General features: G+C 38.3%; 2 protein-coding genes across 5 annotated transcripts in view; one reads left to right on the top strand and one right to left on the bottom strand.

Moving 5' to 3' along the window:
• The window catches only part of NCOA3 (nuclear receptor coactivator 3), a 206,826-nt gene that overhangs the window by 67,919 nt on the left and 113,172 nt on the right, over nt 1-25,735 (top strand). The window lies entirely within an intron of this gene.
• Nucleotides 11,276-11,950, bottom strand: LOC122743898 (60S ribosomal protein L29-like). Its single transcript, XM_043989122.1, has one exon. The coding sequence runs from the start codon at nt 11,907-11,909 to the stop codon at nt 11,304-11,306; it is 606 nt and encodes a 201-aa protein (XP_043845057.1). The 5' UTR covers nt 11,910-11,950; the 3' UTR covers nt 11,276-11,303.

Below are 25,735 nucleotides of genomic sequence, written 5' to 3'. Positions count from 1 at the left end.
GAGGGAGAGGGCTGGGCTTGGAGATAGGAAGACCCGAGTTCAAATCTCTCCTGACACTTAACTGTGTGATCCTGGGCAAGCCACTGGACCTGCTTGCCCCACTTTTCTCTACACCTACCTTCCAGGTTTGTTTCGAGGATCAAATGAAATAATAATTAAAAACACTTATCGTGGTGCTTGGCACAGAAGCCAGTAAGTAAGCGCTATATAAGTACTGTTACTATCATCATTGTGATGTGTCCCTTTTTTTCTTCTTTATATTTCTTCCTTCAAATTCTTCTTTAACTCTTTGTGACCATCATTATCATTCCCTTCCTTATAGTAAATCTCTGAAAGTAAGTAGAGTGCAGATACCTTCAGGGCAGGGTTCTGAACCTTTTTTCCCCCCCTAATTCCTATATTGTTCAAGGTTTCCTAGAATCCAGCCTTAGATCCTAAGATCATAGGATCCTGTGAAACTTGAATGAACACGTTTTACAAATGAGGAGATTGAGTCTATGGTTCTCTAAGATCACATAGCTAGTGAAGGGACAGAACCACAGTTATTATACACCTATTGTGTGCCAGCTCTATGCTAAATGTCAGGGATACAAATATGAAACAGAAGACACTCCCGGCTCTCCCAGATTTATAATTTGAGGGGGAAATACAAAACACACAAAAGGACTTGAGGAAGCTAATTGGGGGGGTGGGGAGTAGTCATAGCACTAGTGGGGCATGATGGAGTCCAGTCCTCAGGCATGCAGCAGGGTAGGAAATGGAGAGATGGATGGGCTGGATGCCTTTTCCACTGTCCACCCTCCACCCCCTATTCAGAGGGGACCTACGGGCTCCAGGGTTCGGGAGGACTGAGGAGATTTGAATTTCAGAGTTCATGTGATCTTCCAGGATGATGAGATTCTGGTGACCACTGATGAAGTCCAGAAGAGTACAGGCTGCTGAGGGAAAATGCTGGTTTTTTTTATAAGAATCCTGTCCAAAAGCAGGGCCAGGATTGAAACCTATGTCTCCTGCTTACAAATTTAGTGCTGCTTCTGTGCTATGCTGCTTTGTTTAATAATGTTGGAATGATGTTTCCTTTTTTTGGCAAAGATACAGTGTTTCAGCTGCTTTATGGATTAAATAGGCTTCTGTGGGCTGTCCTGGGAAACTACCCACCATTTATAGCTTTCCCTCAAGTTCTAACAATGAACTTTTGTAACACCATTAACTTATAGGAAAATGCCTGCACAAGGATTTGTATGTGCTATATGTTTATCAGCTCTGCTCAGTTAGTTATGTGGGTGCTGATCTTAATTGGATATTCACCTTTTTTCCTTTGATATAAACATGATTGTGTCCCCGGGCTACCCCCCCCCCCTTTTTCCTTTCAGAGGCAAACACACCCCTCACATTTTGCAGCTGGCCTCTGTTTCTGTTCTTGCCTTCTCCTGCCACACCCATCCCATGCTGATTGGCCATTGCCATGGTATGTTTCTGTCATGTGGATTTTGAGGAAATGTCCTCTTTTTCTTCAGTTTGCCAATTCCAGCATGAATTTCATTAACCCTAACACCTCTAGAAATATAAATGTAGTAGAGCTTCGCATTGCAGTCTTACTTGGTTCAGATACCACTTAAATTAGTTGGTTTAGAAATTTAGAGCGAAGAAATACGTTTATATTAGCTTTCTTCTTTTCTCAGCTCTCGTGCAAAATCTAAGTTATATATTCTTGGAGGTTTGTTGGAGACTGTATTGAATAATTACTTTGCTCCCCCCACACCTCCCCCCCTTTAAAATTCTTTTTAGGTAAACTGGGTTGTACATTTTTTCCCCCAGGGAAAAAAACAAACTTGGCGGGGACAGGGAGAAGGTGTCTAGTATGTCTAATTTGCTATTCATTTAGCTCCTGTCCTGCATTGGACTAACTATAGAAGCTGCAGTGGCGTCTGCCAAGGCATTAATATTGCTTGTAATTGCTCTCCACTGAGCTTTCAGCTCTCTCAGACAGGTGGGGACATCCACAGGTTCAGATCATCCATCTGTTCTGAGCACTTTCAAGGGCTCAGAGCTGTTGCAAAAAAGAACACCCGTGCTTAAAAACCATGACCTAATATAATGTACTATACAGGACCTTTTAAGTGGCAGCTAACTTACAGTAAAATGTGTAGGGATTGAGTGGGAAATAGATCCTTCTGAAGGCATCTTTCAAAGCTCCTAAGGGTAACTGTTATGCCCAGTAACTATTACTCTATTTGTGTGGTAGGGGAAAGGAAGAATGGGAAGAGTTATTCTCTGTGATTGATAAAATCTCAATCTCTCTCTCTTTACACAGGAGTAGTAAAATTGCAGCATCTTATTTCAAGGTCAAAATATACCATCTACAGTAGACTCCTTTGGTCATTGAGAGGAACAAAATAAATTTTTAGCTGACCATCATTTGGTTGGTCAGCTAGATAATTGAATTTTTCTTTTGTATTGCCTTTGTAACTCATAGGACTACAGATTTCAGAACTGTAATGTCAAGGAAAAAACCCTCTTTTTTTTCTGAATTTGTAACCTGATAAGATAAACATTTGTTTTTTTAAGTCAAAAGTTTTTCCATTAGGGGAAACAATGTGGGGTGTGTGTGTGTGTGTGTGTGTATGTGTGTGTGTATGTGTACACACATACTTGACTTTTATTTTTTAGTTAGGTATTACAATTTTAAAAAACAAACTTTTATACTGAAATATTTCAAAAGAACAATGATTTAATCTGTGTGTAGGCAGTCTGTTCACAGATATACATTGGAACCCTTTTAGGCATTGGTTGATACTGGTGTTCATGCTTTGCTATCACAGAAAACCTCAAACAAAAGAAAAACCATCAGGTGACTAAATTGTCATAATGAGACTCTCCAAATTTAAGAGTTCATTTCTCAAAAAATAATCTGAGCCTATAGTTAGTCTTAGACTGCCAGAGTTTTTCTACGAGCACCTCTTTCATGATTCCCCAGGGTCACTGCCCCACTATTGGAGTAAGATTGAGGATAGAAGATATTAAAAGGTGGGTTAAAAAATGGGTGATGAGCCTTGTCTTCTGTTGCCAGTATCTTATTTCATTGTTTACAAACTGATTCATTTCCCTAGTTCTCTCCTCTTTTATTCCCATTTCAGGATGTCACAGATAGATGATAAAATGGCCTTGATTCTAATGCTTACTCCAACTTTAAGTAGAAGGATAGAGACATGAAGACAGGAAGAGAGTTGTCCTGGTTATTGACAGTATAATTTATATTTCTCATAATTGACTTAACTGACAGCCTATTCTATTTCTCAGACTTCTAGCATTTATTAAGCACCTATGTTGTGGTAACTGCTGTCACTGATAACCATTCTCCCTGTCAAGCCAGACTAGAAATTTTATCATGCTTTTTGAACAGGCAAGTCCTCTTCTTCCTCCTCAATTTTTCATCTCTGTCTTTTTCTTTTGTTCTTATTGCAACTACACTGTTTGCAGCCCTCATAGCCTCATGCTTGGATTAGTGGAGTAACTTCTTTTTTGTGGCTAATTAAAAAAAATCTTAATGTTGTTTTGCTTTTACATCACCTTAATTTCTGAATCTATGACTTATACTTCCCTTACCTAGTGAGTTATCCTTGGTAACAAAGATTAAAAAGAAATAAGACATTGTGGTTTAGCAAAACTACCCACTAGATCAACTGTATCTGATGTATACAATATTTTACACCTAAAGTCAGTGTCTTGCCCCCTCCCCCTAACATTCTCAACTGGTTCATCCATCTTTTGTCTCTGAGCATCTTCAGTTTATCCAGCAGTTGGTTGCCAGAATAATATGCTGCGCACTGCTTTGAATCACATGATTTTCCTTGGGCCCCTTTTAAGGCTTTCCACAATCTAATTCCAGCCTACCTTTTAAACTTTGATTTTGATCATATATTCCCTCTATACCTCTGTCAGATGAGACTGGTCTTTTCACCTTTCCCTGTAAAATCTCTTCCTTGATCATTTCATTTTTCCTTTCTTTTCTTTGCTCATGTTGTGCTCCTTGTTGGCAGTTCTCTTAGTGGAAATCCCTACTCTTCTTTTCAAGGCCTAACTCATGCCTGTCTTAGGCAGCCAGGTGTTGAAGTGGATAGGGTGCTGGACCTGGAATCAGGAAGGCCCTGAATTCATATATAGACTCAGTTAATAATTATGTGACCCTAGGGAAGTCATTTCATATCTGTCGGCCTCATATTTCCTCATCTGTAAAATGGGGATGATAATGATAGCACCTACCTTCTAGGGGTTGTTTTGAAATATTAAATGAAATAGTGAAAATGAAATAATATTTTGTAAAGTGCTTTGAAAGTCTTAAAACACTATATAAATGCAATCTTTATTTGTTGTTAAAAGAAGTCTTGTTGATACTATTCTGACCTCTAGTATTTTTTCCCTCTTCTGAGCTCTTGTACCACATGTTACCTGTATGGCTCATTTGCACATTCTCCTCTGTTTTATTGTACAACATGTAACCTAGTATAGTGGAAAGAACACTAGTTTTGGAGTCCAGGAGATTCAAGAGATGAGTTTTTATGCTGATAGTGTCTGCTTAGTTCTTGTCCATTAGCCTCAGTTTCCTTGTCTGCATAATGGGAATAATACTACTTGTAATATTAACTTCATAGAGATGCTCATGAAAGCTCTTTATAAACATTAAAGCACTATAGGAGTTAAAAAAAATTTTCTATTCTCCCTAACTAGACTATAAACTCCTTGAGTTGATTGCTTTATATCTCTCTCAGATATTAGACAGTGCTGTACACATACAAGGGATGAAATACATTTTTGAATGAATGAAGGCAGTTTTGTTATCGAGTAAGGTAGCTTTTAGCCTAAATAAAGAACATACTTGCTTTGAAAAGGGATATAGATTCTTTTCATTTTCCTTTTTCCCATTTGACTATATTTTATTAAAAATTGTTACTTATGGGGCGGCTAGGTGGCGCAGTGGATAAAGCACCGGCCCTGGATTCAGGAGGACCTGAGTTCAAATTCGGCCTCAGATACTTGACACCAGCTGTGTGACCCTGGGCAAGTCACTTAACCCCATTGCCCCCCCCCCCCAATTGTTACTTTTGAGATACTAGTGTACTATTGTAAAGTTTAATAGAGAAATTAAAGAACAATCAGTGTAATTTATCCAGGAAAAAAAAGAGAATCGATTAAGAAATGGAATCAGAAGGGGCAGCTAGGTGGTGCAGTGGATAAAGCACCGGCCCTGGATTCAGGAGGACCTGAGTTCAAATCCAACCTCAGACACCTGACACTTACTAGCTGTGTGACCCTGGGCAAGTCACTTAACTCTCATTCCCCCCCCCCCCCCCAAAAAAAAAAAAAAGAGAGAAAGAAATGGAAATCAGTTTGATTTTCTCTATAGTTATCACAAACCTGTGTACTCAGAGCCTTGAAAATCAGGCAAGAGGCGTAAAGCCTCTTGTGTGTGTGTGTGTGTGTGTGTGTGTGTGTGTGTGTATATGTGTGTGTGTATGTATATATGTGTGTGTGTATGTATATATGTGTGTGTGTGTGTGTATATATATATGTATGTATGTGAGAGAGAGCAAGAGTGAGCACACTTGATTGTGTACTTGTCACTTGCTGTACTCCTCCGTCTAACACCCAGTTTGTTCTAACAATATCTCCTTCTGGGAGCCTATTCTGATGATACAGGATGCAAGAGAAATGTCTATGGTCAAGGCTAAAGCAGACTCTGGAAAACTATTAACATTTTTTTTTAACTTTCCCAAAGTTTTATTTTAGCTCATTTATAAGGCAGAAATAATGGACCTGGCAGATGTTCTAAGGAAGCCTTACAAAATAATAGCTTAGTTATTTCAAGATGTTCAAAACAAACTGTATTTTATATTTTAAAATAATTTAACAACATAGATGGTCATAGAGGCAGCTGGTGGTGCAGTAGATAGAGCACTGGGCTTGGAGTTGGGAAGATCTAACTCTGGGTAAGTCACTTAACCAGTGTTTGCCATAGTTTTCCCAGCTATAAAATGGGAATAATCCCCTTCCTTGCAGGGTTGTTGTGAAGCCTTAAATAAGATAATATTTGTAAAAGTGCATATTAGCACAGTGCCTGGTACACAGTAGGTGCCAAATAAATACTTATTCTCTTCCTTCTTAATCCTTTCTCTCATGCCAGGTTTTGCTTATTTCTATCAAAACCTGTGGTTTGGGAGGTATACGTTAAATTATAATAGGATTTCAGAAAAAGTTATGGTCTAGAGCAGGGTTTCTTATCCCCCCAGCTACCTTTTTGTTATTGGCTTCTCTGGCAGTTTGGTGAAGCTTCTGGACCTCTTCTTAGAATAATATTTTTAAATGGATAAAATAAAATATGTAGGATTACAGAGAAAGCCAATTATATCAAAATACAATTATAATTTTTTAAAATCATGATATAGTAACAAGGCAATACATTTAAAATAAGAGAAGTTAAATTTTCATTTTTTAAGATAGCATGAAGGTTGTTGTTGCCTACATTCATAATTGAAGGAAATGCTAAATTTCATTTAGATGTTAGTTAAAACAAAGATGTAATTTTTCCCCAAAGAGTTCATAGACTCCTTGAAATCTATCATGGACATCTTGTTATGAATAAGTGAAGTAGCAAGGTTGACATTGAAATTCAGTTAATAATATTATTAGGTGACTGGTTTGTTAAAGTGACAATTATTTCCAAAGAAGTTTTATTTTGTAACTTTAAAAAATGTCAGATACTTGGAATATAATCAGTAAATATTTGAGTCCTATTATGCTTGAGAGTTCTAGGAAGGATGAAAAATAGTCCCTTTTCTCCATACAAAGATGGATGAAAGATAGTCCTTGTTCTTGGGTAGGGGAACAAGGTAAGATGTCTACAGCGAGTTTAAAATGTAAGGTGTACAATCTCACAATGAAGTAAGAGCTGTACCCAGAAAAGGGAGAAGTCACTTCTAGATAGGGGTGAGGCTTTCTGGGAGGTGATGGAATTTGAACTAGCCCCCCCCCCCCCCCAATGGATAGAAATTGGAAAGGCTAAAGTGGAGACAGAAGGGTAGGGAATTTGTAAAATGAGTGAAGAATTGGAGTGGATTGTAACTTGTGTAGAAGGGCTGTAGTGAAAGCATAAGACTGCGTAAATAGCTTGTGCTAACAAAATTCCTGGCCAATTAGTTTAATTTTTCACTATCACAAATGTGCTTTTTTTTTTTTTTTAAGTGAGGCAATTGAGCTTAAGTGACTTGCCAAAGGTCACACAGCTAGGATGTGTCAAAGGCCAAATTTGAACTCAGGTCCTCCAGGGCTGGTGCTCTATCCACTGCACCACCTAGATGCTTTGTAATGATTTTCCATTTTTTTTTCCCATAGGAAGGTTAGTGGCAAATGGATCAAACCTAGAACTATATAAGAAATCTGAAAGAAGAAGGGAAGACACAAAAAATTAATTATTAGAATTGACAGAATCAAGTTATTTAGAGAAGAAATGTGGAAAGGTCAAGTTGTAGAAGAGATTAATCTTGCAGGGGAAGTAAGAAGTAACAGGAAAATATCAATTAAGACAAAGACAATTAAGGGAAAAGATTCCTGATAAAGTATGATTATGCTGATAAAGTAAGATTATGAAAGGTAGTGATTTTAATAGAATGTAGCTTTGTGATAAACTAATAATTTAATAAGAAATTCATCTCTGATGGGAAAGTAGAAAGTTATAAGAGAAGGAAAGGAATGGCAAAATGTGTTAATATTATTGGGGCCTGACAGTATATTTCCTAGGGTACATAAAGGAATTGATGGATATTGTTGGAGAGATACAAGAGAACTCACAAAATGTAGAAGTCTAAAGACTCTCACGTTCAATTTATTAGATATCTCTTTAAAGGGTCAAAAATAGCTGACTTAGGAATTATATAAACTTGTCAGCTTATTTTCCATCCTTTGAAAAATACTTGAACAAATTATTAAAGAAATTTGTGGCCACTTAGAAATATAAAACATTTGATGATTGTTTTATTGTTTCAAGATTGAATACTAACCAGTCAAAGACTCAGACAGACCTGGGGAAATAAGCATTTATTAAGCATTGGTCTGAATAGTCCTAAGTAAAAATTTCTGATAAATTAAGAGGTAATGCTAACCTAATTGGGATGAAGTTCTGCACCTGTAAAACTGTTTGACCCAGCATAAAGGTACTGTAATTAAAATAATGCCACAGGACAAATGCTTAACTGGGCAAAAATATAAGAACAATGCCAGATTTACACTGGACCAAAAGTGAGTCAATTGGCAGCATCTTGCTGTCCTTAAAACATTGTTGTTGTAATCAGTTCTTGCAAAGATTGGCTCATTTTGAAGGGGGTCAGTACATGGTGGTGGTAATATAATAACTCTTAAGGTCCACTTGCTTCACTCTTCAGATTTTGAGAGTTTGTTTTAGATTCATAGCTATGAGTTTAGGCACAAAGGCCAACAAAGGTAAGTGGCTAGCATAGTAACTGGGGTGCTCACCCTTACATAATGTTATGTGATATATTTTATAGGTATTTAACATGAAGAATATGGGAAATAAAATCTGATGTAGAATTTAGAGTTAGAAGATCTTCTTGGGGAGAATCTAATCCAATACTTTTCATTTTAAAGATGAATAAATGGAATCCTAGAGATTTAAGTGCCCAAATGGAGATTTGAACTCAGGTTTCTACTTACAGAGATTTTTTCAGCAAGTGACAATGATGATACTTTTGGGGGAGTGGGCAATGATGGTTAAGTGACTTGCCTAGGATCATACAGCTAGTAAGTGTCAAGTGGTTGAGGCCAAATTTGAACTCAGGTCCTCCTGAATCCAGGGCTGGCGCTTTATCCACTGTGCTACGTAGCTGCCCCGTGAGAGAATATTTGTAAAAGTACATGGTATAGTGCCTGGCACACAGTAGGAGCACTATATAAATGTGTTTTCCCGTTCCTTCCCTTAAGATGCAGTTTAAGCACCATTTTATGTTTGAAGCCCCTTTTGTTTTTTTTCCCTCTGCTCTTTCCCTAATTTCTAATGCTATCCCTTTCAAACTATCTTGTGTTTAACTACTTTGTATATATTTGGATTTATTAACTTCATATTTGTCCTGCAGATGTTTTTATATATACTTATATATACTTATTGTCTCTCCTATCAGAATGGAAGCTCCTTGGGAGGTAGGTATTGATTCATTCCTTGTAGTTTTCTCCCAAGTACCTATTGAAATGCCTGGGACATAGTACTTGTTGATGGATATGAGGAATGAGGGAGTGGGAAGAATCAAGAGTGACTGAGCCTCAAACCTGAGTAACTGGAGGAGTGTGCCCTCAAAAGATACTGAGATATTGGGGCAGCTAGGTGGCGCAGTGGATAGAGCACCGGCCCTGGAGTCAGGAGTACCTGAGTTCAAATTCGGCCTCAGATACTTGACACTTACTAGCTGTGTGACCTTGGGCAAGTCACTTAAACCCAATTGCCTCACTTAAAAAAAAAAAGAAAAAAAAAGATACTGAGATATTTAGAGGATTGAAGAAAATAGAAATATTTCCAATAGTGAGGTTGAGATGCCTATGGGACATCCAGCTGGAGATTCCTAGCAAGAACTGGAGAAAGGAGAAACTACAAATATAATAACATTCTATATATGGCTTTTTTGAGTAATTTATGCATTATCTCATTATCTTTACTAATATGGAAACAGAGACCTAGATTGGTTAGTTGGTTTAGCCAAGAGAATTTCAAGATATTTAATAAGCAGTTGAGTTATTTTAAATATCTGAAGCATAATTGGGGTAATAAAAAGTACTATCAGGGCAGCTAGGTGGCACAGTGGATAGAGCACTGGCCCTGAATTCAGGAGGACCTGAGTTCAAATTCCACCTCAGACACTTGACACTTACTAGCTGTGTGACCCTAGGCAAGTCACTTAATCCTCATTTCCATGAAGAGAAAAAAAAAAGTACTATTACTAAAATTATTGCATGTCATGATAAAATTGTAGAATGAATACTTCTCATAGTATGTCTATTATAAAATAACCTCAATATCAATTTTTTTAGGGATGTGTATTTACTTTCTTTAAGTGTAAGTTTATCAGAAGAATGGAGACACAATAGCTTATTTGTTGCAATGTTTAGGCAGCATCTTTGCAATTCAGTTAATTACTGAATGGCTTGGGAGAATTTTTGGTGGTCCTGTTAAAGCAATAAAAATACTATCCATAGTTATTCAACAGAATAATTTAACACCAACCACAAAATTGTAGAATTTTGGCTTTTGAGAATCCCAAGAATACAATTTCTGCCCCTGAATACAATTTCTTAAAGCACTTGACTAGTTTTATAAAAATGACTAATAAAGTTAAACTTCCACTTTTATATTGCTTGACTTGCAATATATTAAGTAGTATTTTAATCTTTGCAAAAACTTGGCTTATGAAAACACTGTGAGGTAGATAATGTAAGTATTTAAAGGCAGTGTAGAGATTGTGTCTGATTGTGGCTTTGCGAAATAACTTTGTATCACATCTGATTGTAGTGTTACAGATCTTTAAGGTACTACTAGAGGAGTTCTTTACCTTTTTTATATTAAGGATATCTTTGATCACCTTCTAGAATGTTTTTAAATGTTTAAAATACATAGGCATACAAAAGAAACCAATTATACTGAATTGATTAGCAAAAAATTAAAATGAGTTCAGGAATTCCAGGTTAAGAACCCCTAATTATTTTCTTTGTGTTTTATAACGTTAAGAGCAATGTTTTCAGATAGTATAATTTCAAATAGAATAACTTACTAAAGTATAGCATAATTATTTGGTTATATATTTTCTTAAACCTTTAAAAACTCAAAATAGAAATGCATCTACCTGTCCTTTCGAATCTCTGTTGTAGATGTTTCTATCTGTGATGGAGATATATGATGATCTACATCTTAATATGTACTACCTGTAAAACTTCTCGTGACTTGAAAGTAGTCTATTTGCTTTTTTTTTTTTTTAAGTGAGACAATTGGGGTTAAGTGACTTGCCCAGGCTCACGCAGCTAGTAAGTGTTAAGTGTCTGAGGCTGGATTTGAACTCAGGTACTCCTGACTCCAGGGCCAGTGCTCTATCCACTGAACCACCTAGCTGCCCTTAGTCTATTTGCCTTTTTTTTTCCCCCTCATGACTCACCATTTCCTTTATTTGTACAAAATAGTGAATAACCATACAGGCTGAGAAAAATGGGTGGTTTTAGGGTTTAAACAAGTCCTTCTGTCCTGAATGAAGCATCTATTTTGAAGGCTTGGGACTTGCAGCTTTAGCCTCAGCATCTTTGGGTTTGGATTCAGCAGGCTTAGCAGCCTTGGGATCAGACTTAGTTGTCTTGGGATCTGACTTGGCTGCCTTGATGGTAGACTTTGTGACCTTGGGGCTGGACTTGGCAGCCTTGGGATCAGACTTACTGACCTTGGCGGCAGACTTGGCGGCCTTGGAGTCAGTGGTCCTGGCAACCTTAGAGGCAGGTTTTGTGATCTTGCGGCCTGGGCATTTGATGCCGACCCTAGGGCCTGGATACTTGGTGGCCATCTTGAGGCCAGCACGCTGGGCACTGGCCTTGGGGATCTTGGGCATCTTGTGCCAGAGGAGCTTGGCTTTGGAGGCCTTGGTGCTCAGGGCTTTGATGGCTTCTGCTCGGGCCTTGATGGCTTTGGCATTGTTGGCCTGCATCTTCTTCAGTCCCTTCTTGTTGTGTTTCTTGGCAAAGTGCATGTTTCTCAGAAAATTGGGGTCAACCCCTTTCAGAGACTCGTATCTCTGTGACCTAGGTTTCTTGATGCCATTTCTGTGCCATTTTCTTGATTGGTTGTGGGTGGTATGGTTCTTAGACTTAGCCATCTTTACACCACAGCCTGCGCTAACAGGCACTCCACTGACCGGAAGAGGCCGAAAGAGAGAGAGAGAGAGAGAGAGAGAGAGAGAGAGAGAAAGCTAGTCTATTTGCTTTTACATCTAAAAGCTTATATAAGCTTGTAATAGTAGTAGTAATAACTTTTACTCTCTAAGTAGAGATTTGCAACACTTATGTTTTGCAAAAATGGTATAATTGACACTGTCCAATTGATATTGTTACTTTGAGTAGTAGCAGAATTGACTCAGAAAATACTCAAATGTGACTGAGTCAAGCAAGATTTTATCTTCATCTTTGTATCTCCAAGTTAATCAGTCAAGTGTTTGTTAAATACTTTTCTAGAGCCAGCCACAGTGCAGCTAGGTGTCACAGTGAATAGAGTGCTGGGCCTGAAGTCAGGAAATCTTGTCTTCCTGAGTTCAAATCTGGGCTTAGACATTCATTAGCTGTATGACCCTGGGCAAGTCACTTAACCTTGTTTGCCTCAGTTTCCTCATCTGTAAAATGAGAGAAGGAAATGCCCAAGCACTCCACTATCTTTGCAAAGAAAACCTCAAATGGGATCAAGAAGAGCTGGGTGTGACTGAAACAACTGAACAACAAAAAGAGCTGACCACGGTGGGAAGTGCCTGGGATAAAAAGACACAACCTACTCTCAAGTATCTTATATTCTCTGAGGGAAACACGTAGTAATAGAAATAAGTACAAAATATATACACATTCATCTCTGGGCAGAGAGCACTAGGAACATGGGTGGATAGAGGATTATGTATAGGCTTCAATTAGGAGCTGACCTTTAGCCGGCTAAAGTATCTCTGAGGCAGAGGTGAGCGTCATAAGGAACTGAATTGAAAGCAGGTGGGTTTGGCTTCAGCTCAGAGTGTGAAGGGAATAAAGTGCACTCACCCAGAAAAGGTAGGGTGGAGATAGATGGTGAAGGGTTTTAAAAATGAGGAAAACTTGTACTTTAACCTAGCAGCAAGAGAGAGCCCTGTAGCTGCTTGAACCTGGTTAGACCTGTGCTTTATTGAGCTATAGCACATTGAGTCAGATTTGGCAGAAGGGAGAGTGGAGGTAGGAATAAAAAGTAAGAAACTGCAGTAGTCCTAGCAAGAAGTGATGAAAGTCTAGAGTTGGGTGGTGGCCCTGTGAGTGGAGAGAATGGGATCAATGAGATATTATGAAGGCATAACTTTGCAACTCATTGGAAGTGATGGAGAGGGAAGAGTTGAGAATGATAGGTTTCTTTTTTTTTTTAATAACTTTTTTAGAAACCATCTCTTCCCTTCCTTGAGCTATCTTTTATTTATTTATTTATCTTTCTTTTTCTTTTCTTTTCTTTCTTTCTTTCTTTTTTTTTTTTTTGGTGAGGCAATTGGGGTTAAGTGACTTGCCCAGGGTCACACAGCTAGTAAGTGTCCAGTGTCTGAGGCCAGATTTGAACTCAGGTCCTCCTGACTCCAGGGCTAGTGGTTTATCCACTGCACCACCTAGCTGCTCCAGAGAATGATAGGTTTCAATGAGTAAAGGGAAGGATGGTACTGTTCTTAATAGAAATAGGCAAGTTAATAAGAATGGGTTTGAAGGGAAAGATTAACTTTGTTTTAGACATTTTGAGTTTGATATGCTAGCTGGAAATCCAGTTGGAAATTGCCCAGTAGACATTTAGTGATGTGGGGGACTGGAGTTAGAGTGAAAGCTGTAGAGCCCTGGGCATAGTCTGCAAAGAGGTGAGAATTGAACCCATGCAAATTTATGCAATTGTGAAGATACAGTAAAAGAAGAGAAGGCCCAGATCATCCCTGAATAGGGGATGAGACCAAGGAGGATGATCTTGCTAAAGAGATTGAAATTTCCATATATAGGTAGCAGGAGAACCAGGAGTATGAAAAGGTATTCTTTCATGTCCCTTCTTGGGGGCAAGCTTGTTCATAATAATTTTGCAACACTTATTAGATTGTTCTGTGGTTTTATGTATGGTCATTATGTATATATTTTTTCCTGCTTCTGTTTACTTCACTTTGCACCAATCAGTTTATAAAACTTTCAGTGCTGTTCTTTATTCATTATGGTATTTATTGTAGCACAGGAGTAGTTCATTATATTAATGTACCACAGTTTGTTTATCAGTTTTTCAGTCAATAGGCATCTTCTCTGTTTCAATTACTTTGTAACTACAGAAGATGCTGCTTAAAAGATTTTTGTGTATAAATATGGAACCTCTCTATCACTGACTTACTTGGGGTGTATACTTAAAAAGGCACTATCTGGGTCAAAGAGTATGGGCATATCATGTATTTTTGTGTGTGTTTTCATAACTTAAATTTGCTTTCTGGAATGCTTGTATCATTTTGCACCTTCATCAACAATGGACTCTTGACACTGCAACCACTAGGTTGCAGGTCCTTATCTCCTGACATCTGAACTATTGCAACACCCTGTTGGTTGGTTTCTCCTTTTCAGTTCTCTGTCACTCCTATTTCATCTTCCACTCAGCTATTACTGTGCTACAATAAATACCATAATGAATTTGCTAAAATGTGAGTCTGACCATGTTACCTGCCTATAAACCTGGCTTCTTCCTTTCTTCTAGTCTTTTTACACTTCACTCTTGTCCATGTACTTTTAGATCCCTTGACATCTGTCAATTCTTCTCACAGGACATTTATTGTTTTCATTGGTTATCCCCCTTGTTTGGAATTCTTTCTAGTCATTTTTGTCTCCTAGCTTTCTTTGGGTCTTAGCTTCTTCAAAGAAGACTTTCCCAGGCAGTCTTTTTTTTTTTTTTTAAGTGAGGCAATTGGGGTTAAGTGCCTTGCCCAGGGTCACATAGCTAGTAAGTGTTAAGTGTCTGAGGCTGGATTTGAACTCAGGTCCTCCTGACTCCAGGGCCAGTGCTCTATCCTAGCTGCCCCCCCCCCCCAAGACAGTCTTAATTGTACTGCCTTCTCTCTGAGATTACTTGCAATATCAGATACTAGCTGTGTGACCCTGGGTACATCACTTAAACTTTTCCCTGCTTCAATTTCCTCATCTGTAAAATAGGCTTGATAATGATGACATTTACCTCCCCATAGTTCTTATAAGGATCAAATGAGATATATTTGTAAAATGCCTAGGTTGCTATGTGTAATAAGTATTTGTTTCCTTCCTTTTCTTCCTTGCTAAGCATGAGATTAAACCTCAGGGTTGTTAATGTTTATTTTTTCATACTATTAGTGGTTTGGAGCTTGTTTTTTATTTTCATGTGATTGATAATAGTTTGCAATTATTCTTTTGAGAAGTTCATTTATATAATTTGACACCTTATTGAGGAATGACTTTTGGTTTTATATTTCTATTAATAGTTTATGTATCTTGGATACCAAACATTTATCTGAGAAATATATGAAGATTGCTCCCCCCAAGTGATTGTTTCCTATTTTATCCTAGATGCATTAATTTTATTCAAATGCTTTTCAATTTTATCTAATTAAAATCTATTTGATTTTTTGTAGTTGTTTCTATTTCATTTGTTTAAGAATTCATTCCCTGCTCATATCTGTGAAAGGTATATCAGTCAGTTAATAAACATTTATTAACTGCCTACTATGTTTCAGGCACTGTACAAAGCTGTGGGAATACAAAATGAGGCAAAAACCAGTCCCTGCCCCTGCAGAGCTCACAGTCTAATGGGGATGACTAAACAGATATGTACAAACAAGCTATATATAGAATAATTAAGATAGGGCAGGACTAGAATTAAGAAGGGTTGGGAAAGGTTTCCTGTAAAAGATAAGATTTTAGTTGGGGCTTAAATGAAGCCAGCATAGCCAGTAGGCAGAGATGAGGAGGAAGAGCATTATAGGCATGGGGACAGCCAGAATAAATGTTGGAGCTGAGGAGAGGTAGTTTCTTGTTCAGGGAATAGCCAAGAGGTCTTTGTCACCAGATCAAAGAGTATATGTTGGGGGGTAAGGTGTAAGGACTTTGGAAAGATATGAGAAAGCTAGGTTTTGAAGGGCTTTGACTGCCAAACAGTACATTTTGCATTTGACTTTGTAGCCTAGAGGGCTGCTGGAGTTTGTTGGGGTGGGGTGATTGACATGATTGGACTTGCTCTTTATGAAAATTACTGTGGTGGTTAAATGGAAGATTCAGTGCAGAGAAACTGAAGGCAAGAAGACCCACCATTAGGCTAATTGGAATAGTCCAGGTGCAAGGTGATGAGGGCCTGGACCAGAGTGGTGGCAGTGTCAGAGAAGAGAAGGGGATGTATAGGAGAGATTTTACAAGGATGAAATTGACTGGTCTTGGCAAACAAATTGAATATGGGGGGGTGGTGGTGGTGAGAATGAAGAGTCATGGATATCACCTAGGTTGTAGTTGTAGGGGTTGTTGCTCTCTACAGTAATAGCGAAGGTAGGAGGAGGCATGTAGGGTTTAGGGGAAGAGAGACTTGTTTTGTACATGTCGAGTTTAAGATACCTACTAGATATCCTATATGAGATGTCTGGAAGGCAGTTGGAGATGCGAGATTTGAGGTCTGCAGAGAGGTTAGGACAGGATGGCAGATTTGAGAATCATCAGCATAGAGATAGTGATTCAATCCATGGAGGCCCCTGAATAAAGTAGCTAGAGGGAGAAGAGGAGGAGGCCCAGGACAGAATCCTGTGGGGCATTTGTGGTTAGAAAGCATGACTAGGATGAAGATCCAGTGAAGGTGACTGAGGAGTTGTCAGAGAGGTCGGAGGAAAATCAGGAGAGAGTGGTATTCCAAAAATCTAGAAAGAAGAAAGTATAAAGGAGGAGAGAATGATTAACAGTCTCAACTGTTGCAGTAGCAAGGAGAATAAGGTTGAGAAAAAACTGTTAGATTCAGCAACTAAGAGATCATTGGTAACTTGGGAGAGAGCAGTTTCAGTGCAATGATGAGGTCTGATGATGGATTGTAAGTGGTTTAGAAGAGAGTGAGAGGAGAGAAAGTGGAGATGCCTATTGTAAATAGTCACTTTAAGTAATTTTGTTAGCCACAAAAGGCAGAATGAATATAGGATAATGGGATGAAAAGATCAAGTGAGGCTTTTTTTAGAATTGGGGAGATAGGCACATACTTGTAGACAGTGTGGGATGAGCCAGTAGATATGCATGGGGAGATGAAAAATGTGATACAGTGGGCATGATGGAACCATGGCAGGTTTGAAGAGGGATGAAAAGCTTTGAAAACTGCTTTGGAGAGTGGAATAGAGAGTTGATAGGGAGCTGTATGTAGTAGTACAGTCTCGCAGCAGTGAGGGCCCACTATGTAACCTATCTGTAGTGGACCCAGTCAGAATGGGTGTGGGATTTTTCCCACTTTTATTCAGCAGAACATATTGTAGGAGTGAAGGTGATGAATGATGGGAGTGATCCAAGGTTGCAACTTGGCAGGGTATAATTGGCAATATGGGTGGCTAGGTATAGTGGATAGAGTGCCATGCCTGGAGTCAGAAAGCCTCATTTTCCTGAGTTCAAATCTGGCCTCAGACACTTGACTCTGTGCAACTCACTTAACCCTGTTTGCCTCACTTTCCTCATCTGTAAAATGAGCAGGAGAAGGAAATGGCAAACTGCTTCAGTATCTTTGCCAGTAAAACCCCCAAAGGGGACATGAATCCAGACACTACTGAAAATATGACTGAACAACAATTGGTGATATAAGGGGGCTAAAGATTCAAGAGAAGAGAACAGTGTAGAGTTGATGGGAAAAGGAGAGAGTGTGTGCAGGGGGGATGTGAGAGAGAATTGAGGAATCAAGGGATTGGAGGTGATAGTGCAGATGAAGAGTAGAATTTGTTGAGGGAAGTCAGGTGAAAAGCCAATATATTATGGTCAAATAAGGAATTATGTTCTTGATTTTTGGAGGTCATTCATTGGTGGGTTTATGGGGAGATCAAGAGTATGACCATCTCTACATGTGACTGAGGCTCATGGGAAATATATTTTGAAGTTCCCAAGTAGGAGGGCAGGAATTGGAGAGGGGAGAAAAATTTTGAGCCAGGAATCAAACTTACTGAGGAAGGAAGGGGAGTGACCTGGAGGTCTGTAGGCAACAGCTACCAGTATTTTGATGTGGTGGTAAGTATGAATAGCATGAACCTCAAAGGAGGAGATGGAGGTAGGGGAGAACTTGGAAGTGGCAATCAGAGCAAGCAGTGGGGAGTAAGTGGCGGTGGGGACTGGAGTAATCCAACTTTGGCTAGTGAATTAAGGGGAATGAGTGAAACCGCAGCTAATACTGAAAAAGGTGGCTAGCAATGTCATCAGTGGGGAGCCAGGTTTCAGTAATAGCTTGTAGATGGAAGGCATGGGAGAGGAAAAGAATTAAGATCAAGGGAAGTTTGTTTCGTATGGAACAAGCATTCCAGAAGGCACAGTGGAAGGGATTTGGTGGTGTTTGGAACTTTGGAAACCTTATTCATCTTCCCCTACAATGCTGGAGATTAGGCAAGGAAGGGCACAGTAAGAGATGGAAGTGGAACATGCACAGCCAGAGGAGATCCTGTTCCCACCAGTTACATCTGGCATCAAGAAATAGGCCCAGTGGGAGATGGAAGGCTTTTGATCTGAAAGAAGGTTGCTCTTTGCACTGGAGGTTCCCTATATTTTAGTTGGGAGATGGGGCTGGGAGTAGGAGGTGGAATTTGTGCTGGTACAGATGGAATTTATTGCTTTGCTACAGATGGAATTTGCCCAGCCAGGTCTCTTGCCACCTTCCCTGAGGGAGCAAATCGAGTATGAATCAGAGGAAAGTTTGATTCTTCTTCTTACCTGAAGTTGGAGATCAGGTAGTGGTAGAAGGAAGTGGTACAGAACATGAGTGTGTGACTGTGTGTAATTATGTAATCCCTTTGGGGCAGATGAAAGATGTGTGTATGGTCCCTTGCTGTCTTCCATCAGGGAACATCTATGTTCAAAGAAGTGTTTGACTTTTCTTCTCACCTGTGGCTAGAGATCTGGCTCTTTCCATATGATGATTTAAAAAAAGTGATATCATGAATATTCATGTCACATAGCTATTTTGAGATTATTGTGGAATATGGTGTTACATGGTTGTTTAAACCTAATTTCTGCTAGATTGTTTTCTTTTGCCAGTGATTATTATCAAATGGGGAGTACTTTCTGATGTAATTTGCTTCCCAATCTAGATCCTTGCACTAATCTAATTTTCTTTTGTTTTTCTAAATGAATTTAAAATTTTCTTTCTATAAAATATCCCTTGAGAGTTTGGTGTAGGGTGATGCTATTTTACTGATATTTGGGAACTTTTCCTGATTAAAAAAATTTTTTTTTGAAGAATGATTTTGCTTTTAGAGTCTTTTTTAGATTGGAGTTGTTCATATTTAATGCAGGTCATTTATTATATTTGGCATACTTGGCAAAGTGTCATAACTTTTTTTGAGAATTGTACTTTAATGATAAATTCTGATCTCTAAAGGTGTGATTTTTCTTTTTTTCTTTTTTCTTTTCTTTTCTTTTTTTTTTTTTTTTTTTTTTTTTGCGGGGCAATGAGGGCCAAGTGACTTGCCCAGGGTCACAAGCCAGCAAGTGTCCGAAGCCAAATTTGAACTCAGGTCCTCCTGAATCCAAGGTCAGTGCTTTATCCACTGCGCCACCTAGCTGCCCCCGAAAGGTTTTAAACTATTTCTTTTACTCATGAACTGCAGAAACTTTCAGTCATTTCTACTGACTGCCCCCTCCCTGACTCTGCCCTCCCCTTTTTTTTGCTGGACAGTGAGGGTTAAGTGACTTGCCCAGGGTCACACAGCTAGTAAGTGTCAAGTGTCTGAGGCCGGATTTGAACTCAGGTACTCCTGAATTCAGGGCCAGTGTGCCACCTAGCTGCACCAAAGATATCTTTAAAATCAAAATTTATAATCCTTTTAGATGTGAATTGAGCAACCATTTTTTTCTATTGTTTAAAGCTAGAAGAGATAAAACCTCAATGATTTTTTTTTTCCGGGGCAGTGGAGGTTAAGTGACTTGACCAGTGTCACACAGCTAGTAAGTGTCAAGTGTCTGAGGCCGGATTTGAACTCAGGTGCTCCTGAATCCAGGGCCGGTGCTTTATCCACTGCACCACCTAGCCGCCCCAACCTCAATGATTCTTTACCCTTAGTTTTTAGAAAAAGCAAATCATTTAAAAAAAAATTAATTTGGAAGGGGAAAAAGGGGAGGCAAATGTGATAGGTATGATTGAGCAGTATATTTAGGCTCAATCTCTTTCCCTCCTCCAAATAAAAGTAATAACTCAACAAACCAAATAATCAACTATAGTTAGGAGAGGGCAGATAAGTAGTCAGTTTCTGGACTTGAATGGCCTCTGTTTTCACCCTTTAATTATGGAGTATGTTTTTGAGCATGTGTAATATTTAACATTGTAGCCCACATCATTTAGAAGTTAATATTTGAAAACCTCTAAACTTCTGACCTTGAATAGAAATCGCTATGTATAATACATTTCATGCAGCTGGTAGATCCAAAATTACCATTTTCTGGGTTTGTGCATTGTGAAAAGTAGGGCGTGTTGGACTTGGGTGTATGACAGCTGATATTTATCAAGGGTAACGGGGGCTTTTCTCATTTTCACATTTTAAAGTAACTTTTGAAAGCCTTGCATGTACACACATGCTCAGCATATGTTTCTGAGCTTTAAATGATTTTCCCCCATTGTGTTTTGTCTGTCATTAACACAGAAGTTCAAGTATAAAATTTTAATGAGCTTCATACATCAAACTTTGTGTACTGCCTTACTTTGATATAAACTGGAGCATTACCCAAGTCCTCCAAGATTAACAGTAGAAAACATTTAATTTTAATGGAAATTTATCATGATACTCCCCTACCTATTTAAGTGAGTCTACATACTACTATAAAGTATATTATAAACTACATGTAGATTTTCTTTTCTGTTTTCTTTTCTACTGTTGGCACTAACAGTGGAAAGTAAAGACAGAAATTGCTTTCAGATAACTTTGCCTCTTCTCCCCGCTGCCTCACAGTTGTAGAGTTAGTTATTTGTTTGTTTATTATACAGTTACAACCTGGCAAGATGATTTTTCTGTCACTTTTGTCTTGGTGGTTAATTTGTTAAAATTTGTGTGTGTCTATGTGTGTATACATATACACATCTATTTATCCATATATCAACAATGAATTATCAGTGAATGGTTGAAGTTTATTTTTTGTTTTCTTATTTAATGTTAGCCCAAAAATATTACTACAGCAGTACCTCAATATATTAACGTGCAGATCACACTGAATTTTTTGAGCTAGGTAAGAGGAGAAATGCAGTGATTTGGGAAGATAAATTGGCCTTGTAGTGTAATCCTACTGTCTTTTCAGTGTCAGGCAAGATTATATGATTCAGTATTATGAGTCTTTGATTCTTAGGCTTTGAGAAGAAGAGGTGTGTGTGTGTGTGTGTGTGTGTGTGTGTGTGTGTGGTGGGGTGAGGCAAGAGGGAAGGGTGAGAAGTGACGGGGGGGGGGAGGGAGGAATAGGGAGGGAGAGGGTGCATGTGTGTATATACCTGTGATCATATTTAAAATAAAAGTGTTTACTTGGTCTGACCTTGAACAAGTTTTTGTGTGTTAAGTTTGGTGTGTGCAGATTGTTATGTAATTATCTTGCATTTTCATTTGAAATATAAGGAATCTTAGTTCTTCCCTTGACCATTTTTCTTTTGGCAATTGAAGGAAAAACTGTTGTAGTTGATGTACAAGCACTATGGGGAAAGGATTTTAAAATATAGTAAATTCCCAATGTCTTCTTTTTAAAAAACAAACAAATCTTGGGATACAGTGCTTGATTTGGAATCTGGAATGACCTGAATTTAGAAACTTTCTAGCTGGGTGACTCAGAGCAAATCAATTAACCTCTCTGTCCCAATTTCCTCATCTATGAAAATGGGGATTTTACTTGCATCTGCTTTATAGGGTTGTTGTGAAGATCAAATGAGATAATATGTGTAAAATGCTTTGCAAACCTTAAAGAGCTATACTAGTGTTAACTATTATTACTGCCTCTAAAATTGTTTATTAGAAAATTATGTATTTATTGGTGACACAAGGCCCTTTTTCTTAAATGAGATAATGTATGTAAAGTGCTTTGAAAACTTTTAAATGCTATATAAATGCTAGCTATAGCACACAATTTTCATAGGTTCTGCTTTATGAGGAATTAATTGTGGCATTTATTAAGCACCTACTTTGGTTTATCACTTTTTAAAAAACAGTAAATCAATTCATGTGTTTAAAGGAAAACATAATTTAAAAATAATTACTGACTAAATTTTTCAATGTGTAGAGCATAGCTTCTTTTAAAATATTCACCTCTTCCCACAGTGCATTTCTGTAATTGATATACTGCCTAGACTTCTGATTATTAAGTGCCAAGAGTTTAGCAACACTTGGTTTGGAGCCATGTTTGATCAGTTTTGACAGTTTGAAAAACTGCATAAAACCATGAGTTTTTTTCATAATTTACTCAGGCATTTCTGTAGTCAGATTTAATTACTCAGCATATACTGAATCTACTAAAAGAAGAACATGAATGATGAAACCCTGTTAATGAATGACTGAGTCTGTAAGATTTAAGTTACTTAAGGGTTTATATTTTCTTCACAACTGGCTGCAAAGAAAAGGGGCATGTTAAGTGGGGAAAAGAGTCCTAGACTTAGAATCGGAAGACTGACTGTTGATGCTTTTAGGGCCTATATAATACCTACTTCACTGGGTTTTGTGAGCTTCAAATGAAATAAGATATACATAGAGCCATTTGTTGTTATTATTTTGAGCCATGGACAATTTACTTAACATCTCCATGTCCTAATTTACTCCTCTATAAATGAAAACTTGAACTCATTATCTTAGAGGGTTTTTGACGATCAAATGATATATTTGTTGTTTGGTGGTGTCTGACTCTTTGTAATGCTATGGATCATAGTGAGCCAGGCCCTTCTATCCTTCACTATCTGTTGAAGTCTGTCCAAGTTTATATTCCTCTTTTCTATCCATTTCATCCTCGGCCATCCCCTTTTCCTTTTGCCTTCAGTCTTTCCCAACATCAGGGTCTTTTCTAGTGCTCCCATCTTCTCATTATTTGGCCAAAGTATTTAAATTTCAGTTTCAGTATTTGACCTTCCAGTGAATAGCCTGAATTAATTTCTTTCTTTTTTTTTTGTTTGTTTTTGTTTTGTTTTTTGGGGCAATGGGGATTAAGTGACTTGCCCAGGGTCACACAGCTAGTTAAGTGTCTGAGGCCGCCTGAATTAATTTCTATAAGTATTGACTGATTTGACCTTCTTGCTATCCATGGGACTCTCAGAAATCTTCTCTAGCGCCACTATTGGAAAAGTGTTGATTTCTGTGGTGTTCAGCTTTTTTAGTCGTCTAACTCTCATAGCCATACAGTGCTACTGGAAAAATCATAGCTTTTGACTATATGGATCTTGGTTAGCAAGGTAATCTTTACTTTTTAATATGCTGTCTGGATTTGTCATAGCTTTCCTTCCAAGGAGCAGCAACTATCTTTTAATTTCATTGCTACAGCCACTGTCTGCAGTGGTCTTTGAACCCAGGCATATAAAATCTGATACTGCTTTCATTTCTTCTTCCTCTGTTTGCCAGGAAGTGATGGGACCAGTTACCAGGAACTTAGTTTTTTTGATGTTAAGCTTCAAGCCAGTTTTTACATTCTCCTCTTTCACCCTCATCAAGAGGCTTCTTAATTCCTCTTCACTTTCTGCCATCGTCTGTATATCTGAAATTGTTGATATTTTTCCTGGCAACCTTAATTTTAGCTTTTGATTCATCCAGCCTGGCATTTCACATGATGTACTCTGCATATAAGTTAAATAAATAAGGTGAATATACAACCATGTTGTTACTCCTTTTCAAATCAGTTGTTCTGTGTTTGGTTCTAACAGTTGTTTCTTGGCCCACATACAGTTTGCTTAGGAGACAAGTAAGGTGATTTGGTACTCCCATCTCCTTGAGGACTTGCCACTCTTTGTGTGTGTGTGTGTGGGGGGGTGGAGAGAGAGAGATCCACACAATCAAAAGCTTTAGCTTAGTGAAGCGGAAGTAAATGTTTTTCTGGAACTCCCTTGCTTTCTTCAGAATTCGCCAAAATGGGCAATTTGGTCTCTAGTTTCTCTGCCTCTTTCAAAACCATCCTACCTTTTGTTAATTCTCTCTCTGCTCACATATTGCTGAAGCCTTACTTCTAGGATCTTAATCATAACCTTGCTGGCTTGTGAAGTGAATGCAGTTGTTTGGTAATTTGAAAATTCCTTGACATTGCCCTTATTTAGGATTGGGACATAAATGGATCTTTTCCAATCTAGTGTCCACTGTTGTTTTCCAGATTTGCTGGCATGTTGAGTCTAGCCCTTTAACAGCATCATCTTTTAGGATTTTAAATAGTTGGCTGGAATTCCATCATCTCCACTAGCCTCATTATTATTATTATTATTATTTTTGTTTGGTTGGTTTTGGGGGTGGGTGGGGGGCAATGAGGGTTAAGTGACTTGCCCAGGGTCACACAGCTAGTAAGTGTCAAGTGTCTGAGGTCGGATTTGAACTCAGGTCCTCCTGAATCCAGGACTGGTGCTTTATCCACTGCACCACCTAGCTGCCCCCAATCAATCTTATTTCAGTATTGACCACCTGGCAATATCCATCTGTAGAGTCTGTTTTGGGTTGTTGAAAAAGCGTGTTTGCTGTGCATATCCTTTGATCCAGCAATACTTCTGTTAGGTTTATGTGCCAAAGACATCCCCCAAAAGAGAAAAAGACCTATTTGTACAAAAATATTCATAACAACTCTTTTTGTGGTGGCTAAGAATTGCAAATCAAAGGAATGCCCATCAGTTGGGGAATGGCCAAACAAGCTGTGGTACATGACTATAATGGAATATTATTGTGCTATAAGAAATGACAAACAGGACGATTTCAGAAAAGCCTGGAAAGACTTAAGTGTACTGATGCTGAGTGAAGTGAGCAGAAACAGGAGACCATTGTACACAGTAACAGCAATATTGTTAGGTGAAAAAGTGTGAATGACAACTTTCTCAGCACACAATGATCCAAGACAATCCCAAAGGATTAATGAAGCATACTATCTGCCTTCAAAGAAAGAACTGATATTGATTAAACACAGACTGGAGGATGCTATTTTTCACTTTTTTCATTTTTTCTTTTTTGTGAGTTTTCTTATACAAAATGATTATTATGGAAATGTTTTACACAATTACGTGTGTATAACCTATATTTGATTGCTTAGGGAGGGAGGGATGAAATTTGTAACTCAAAACTTTAAATAAAAATGTTTATTTAGAAAAGAAAAGGAAAAGGAGTATTTATGACCAGTGAATTATCTTGAAAAAACTCTTTTAGTTTCCTCCCTGCTTTGTTTTGTACTCCAACGTCAAAGTTCCCTGTTATTCCAATTATCTTTTGAGTTCCTACTTTAGCCTTCCAGTCCCCTATGATGAATGTAATTGGAAAAGAGAAGAATATTTTAATAGGTACATAATGTCTTTCTTTTTCTTTCTTTCTCTTCTCTTTTCTTTTCTTTTTTTGCAGGGCAATGAGGGTTAAATGACTTGCCCAGGGTCACACAGCTAGTAAGTGTCTAGTGTCTGAGATCAGATTTGAACTCAGGTCCTTCTGAATCCAGGGCCAGTGCTTTAACCACTGCACCATCTAGCTGCCCCCCCCCCCCATAATGTCTTAATGGCATTATGAAATTGTTAGTAACTCTATAACCCTCTGAAAGGCTTTTAGGGTCC

Source organism: Dromiciops gliroides, chromosome 2 (genome assembly GCF_019393635.1).
Source record: "Dromiciops gliroides isolate mDroGli1 chromosome 2, mDroGli1.pri, whole genome shotgun sequence".
NCBI classification, from domain to species: domain Eukaryota; kingdom Metazoa; phylum Chordata; class Mammalia; order Microbiotheria; family Microbiotheriidae; genus Dromiciops; species Dromiciops gliroides.
This window is presented reverse-complemented; position numbering and strand designations above follow the sequence as displayed.

Excerpts from the sequence above, each read along its gene's own strand:
- LOC122743898 (XM_043989122.1), bottom strand. The coding sequence starts at position 11,909 with ATGGCTAAGTCTAAGAACCATACCACCCACAACCAATCAAGAAAATGG.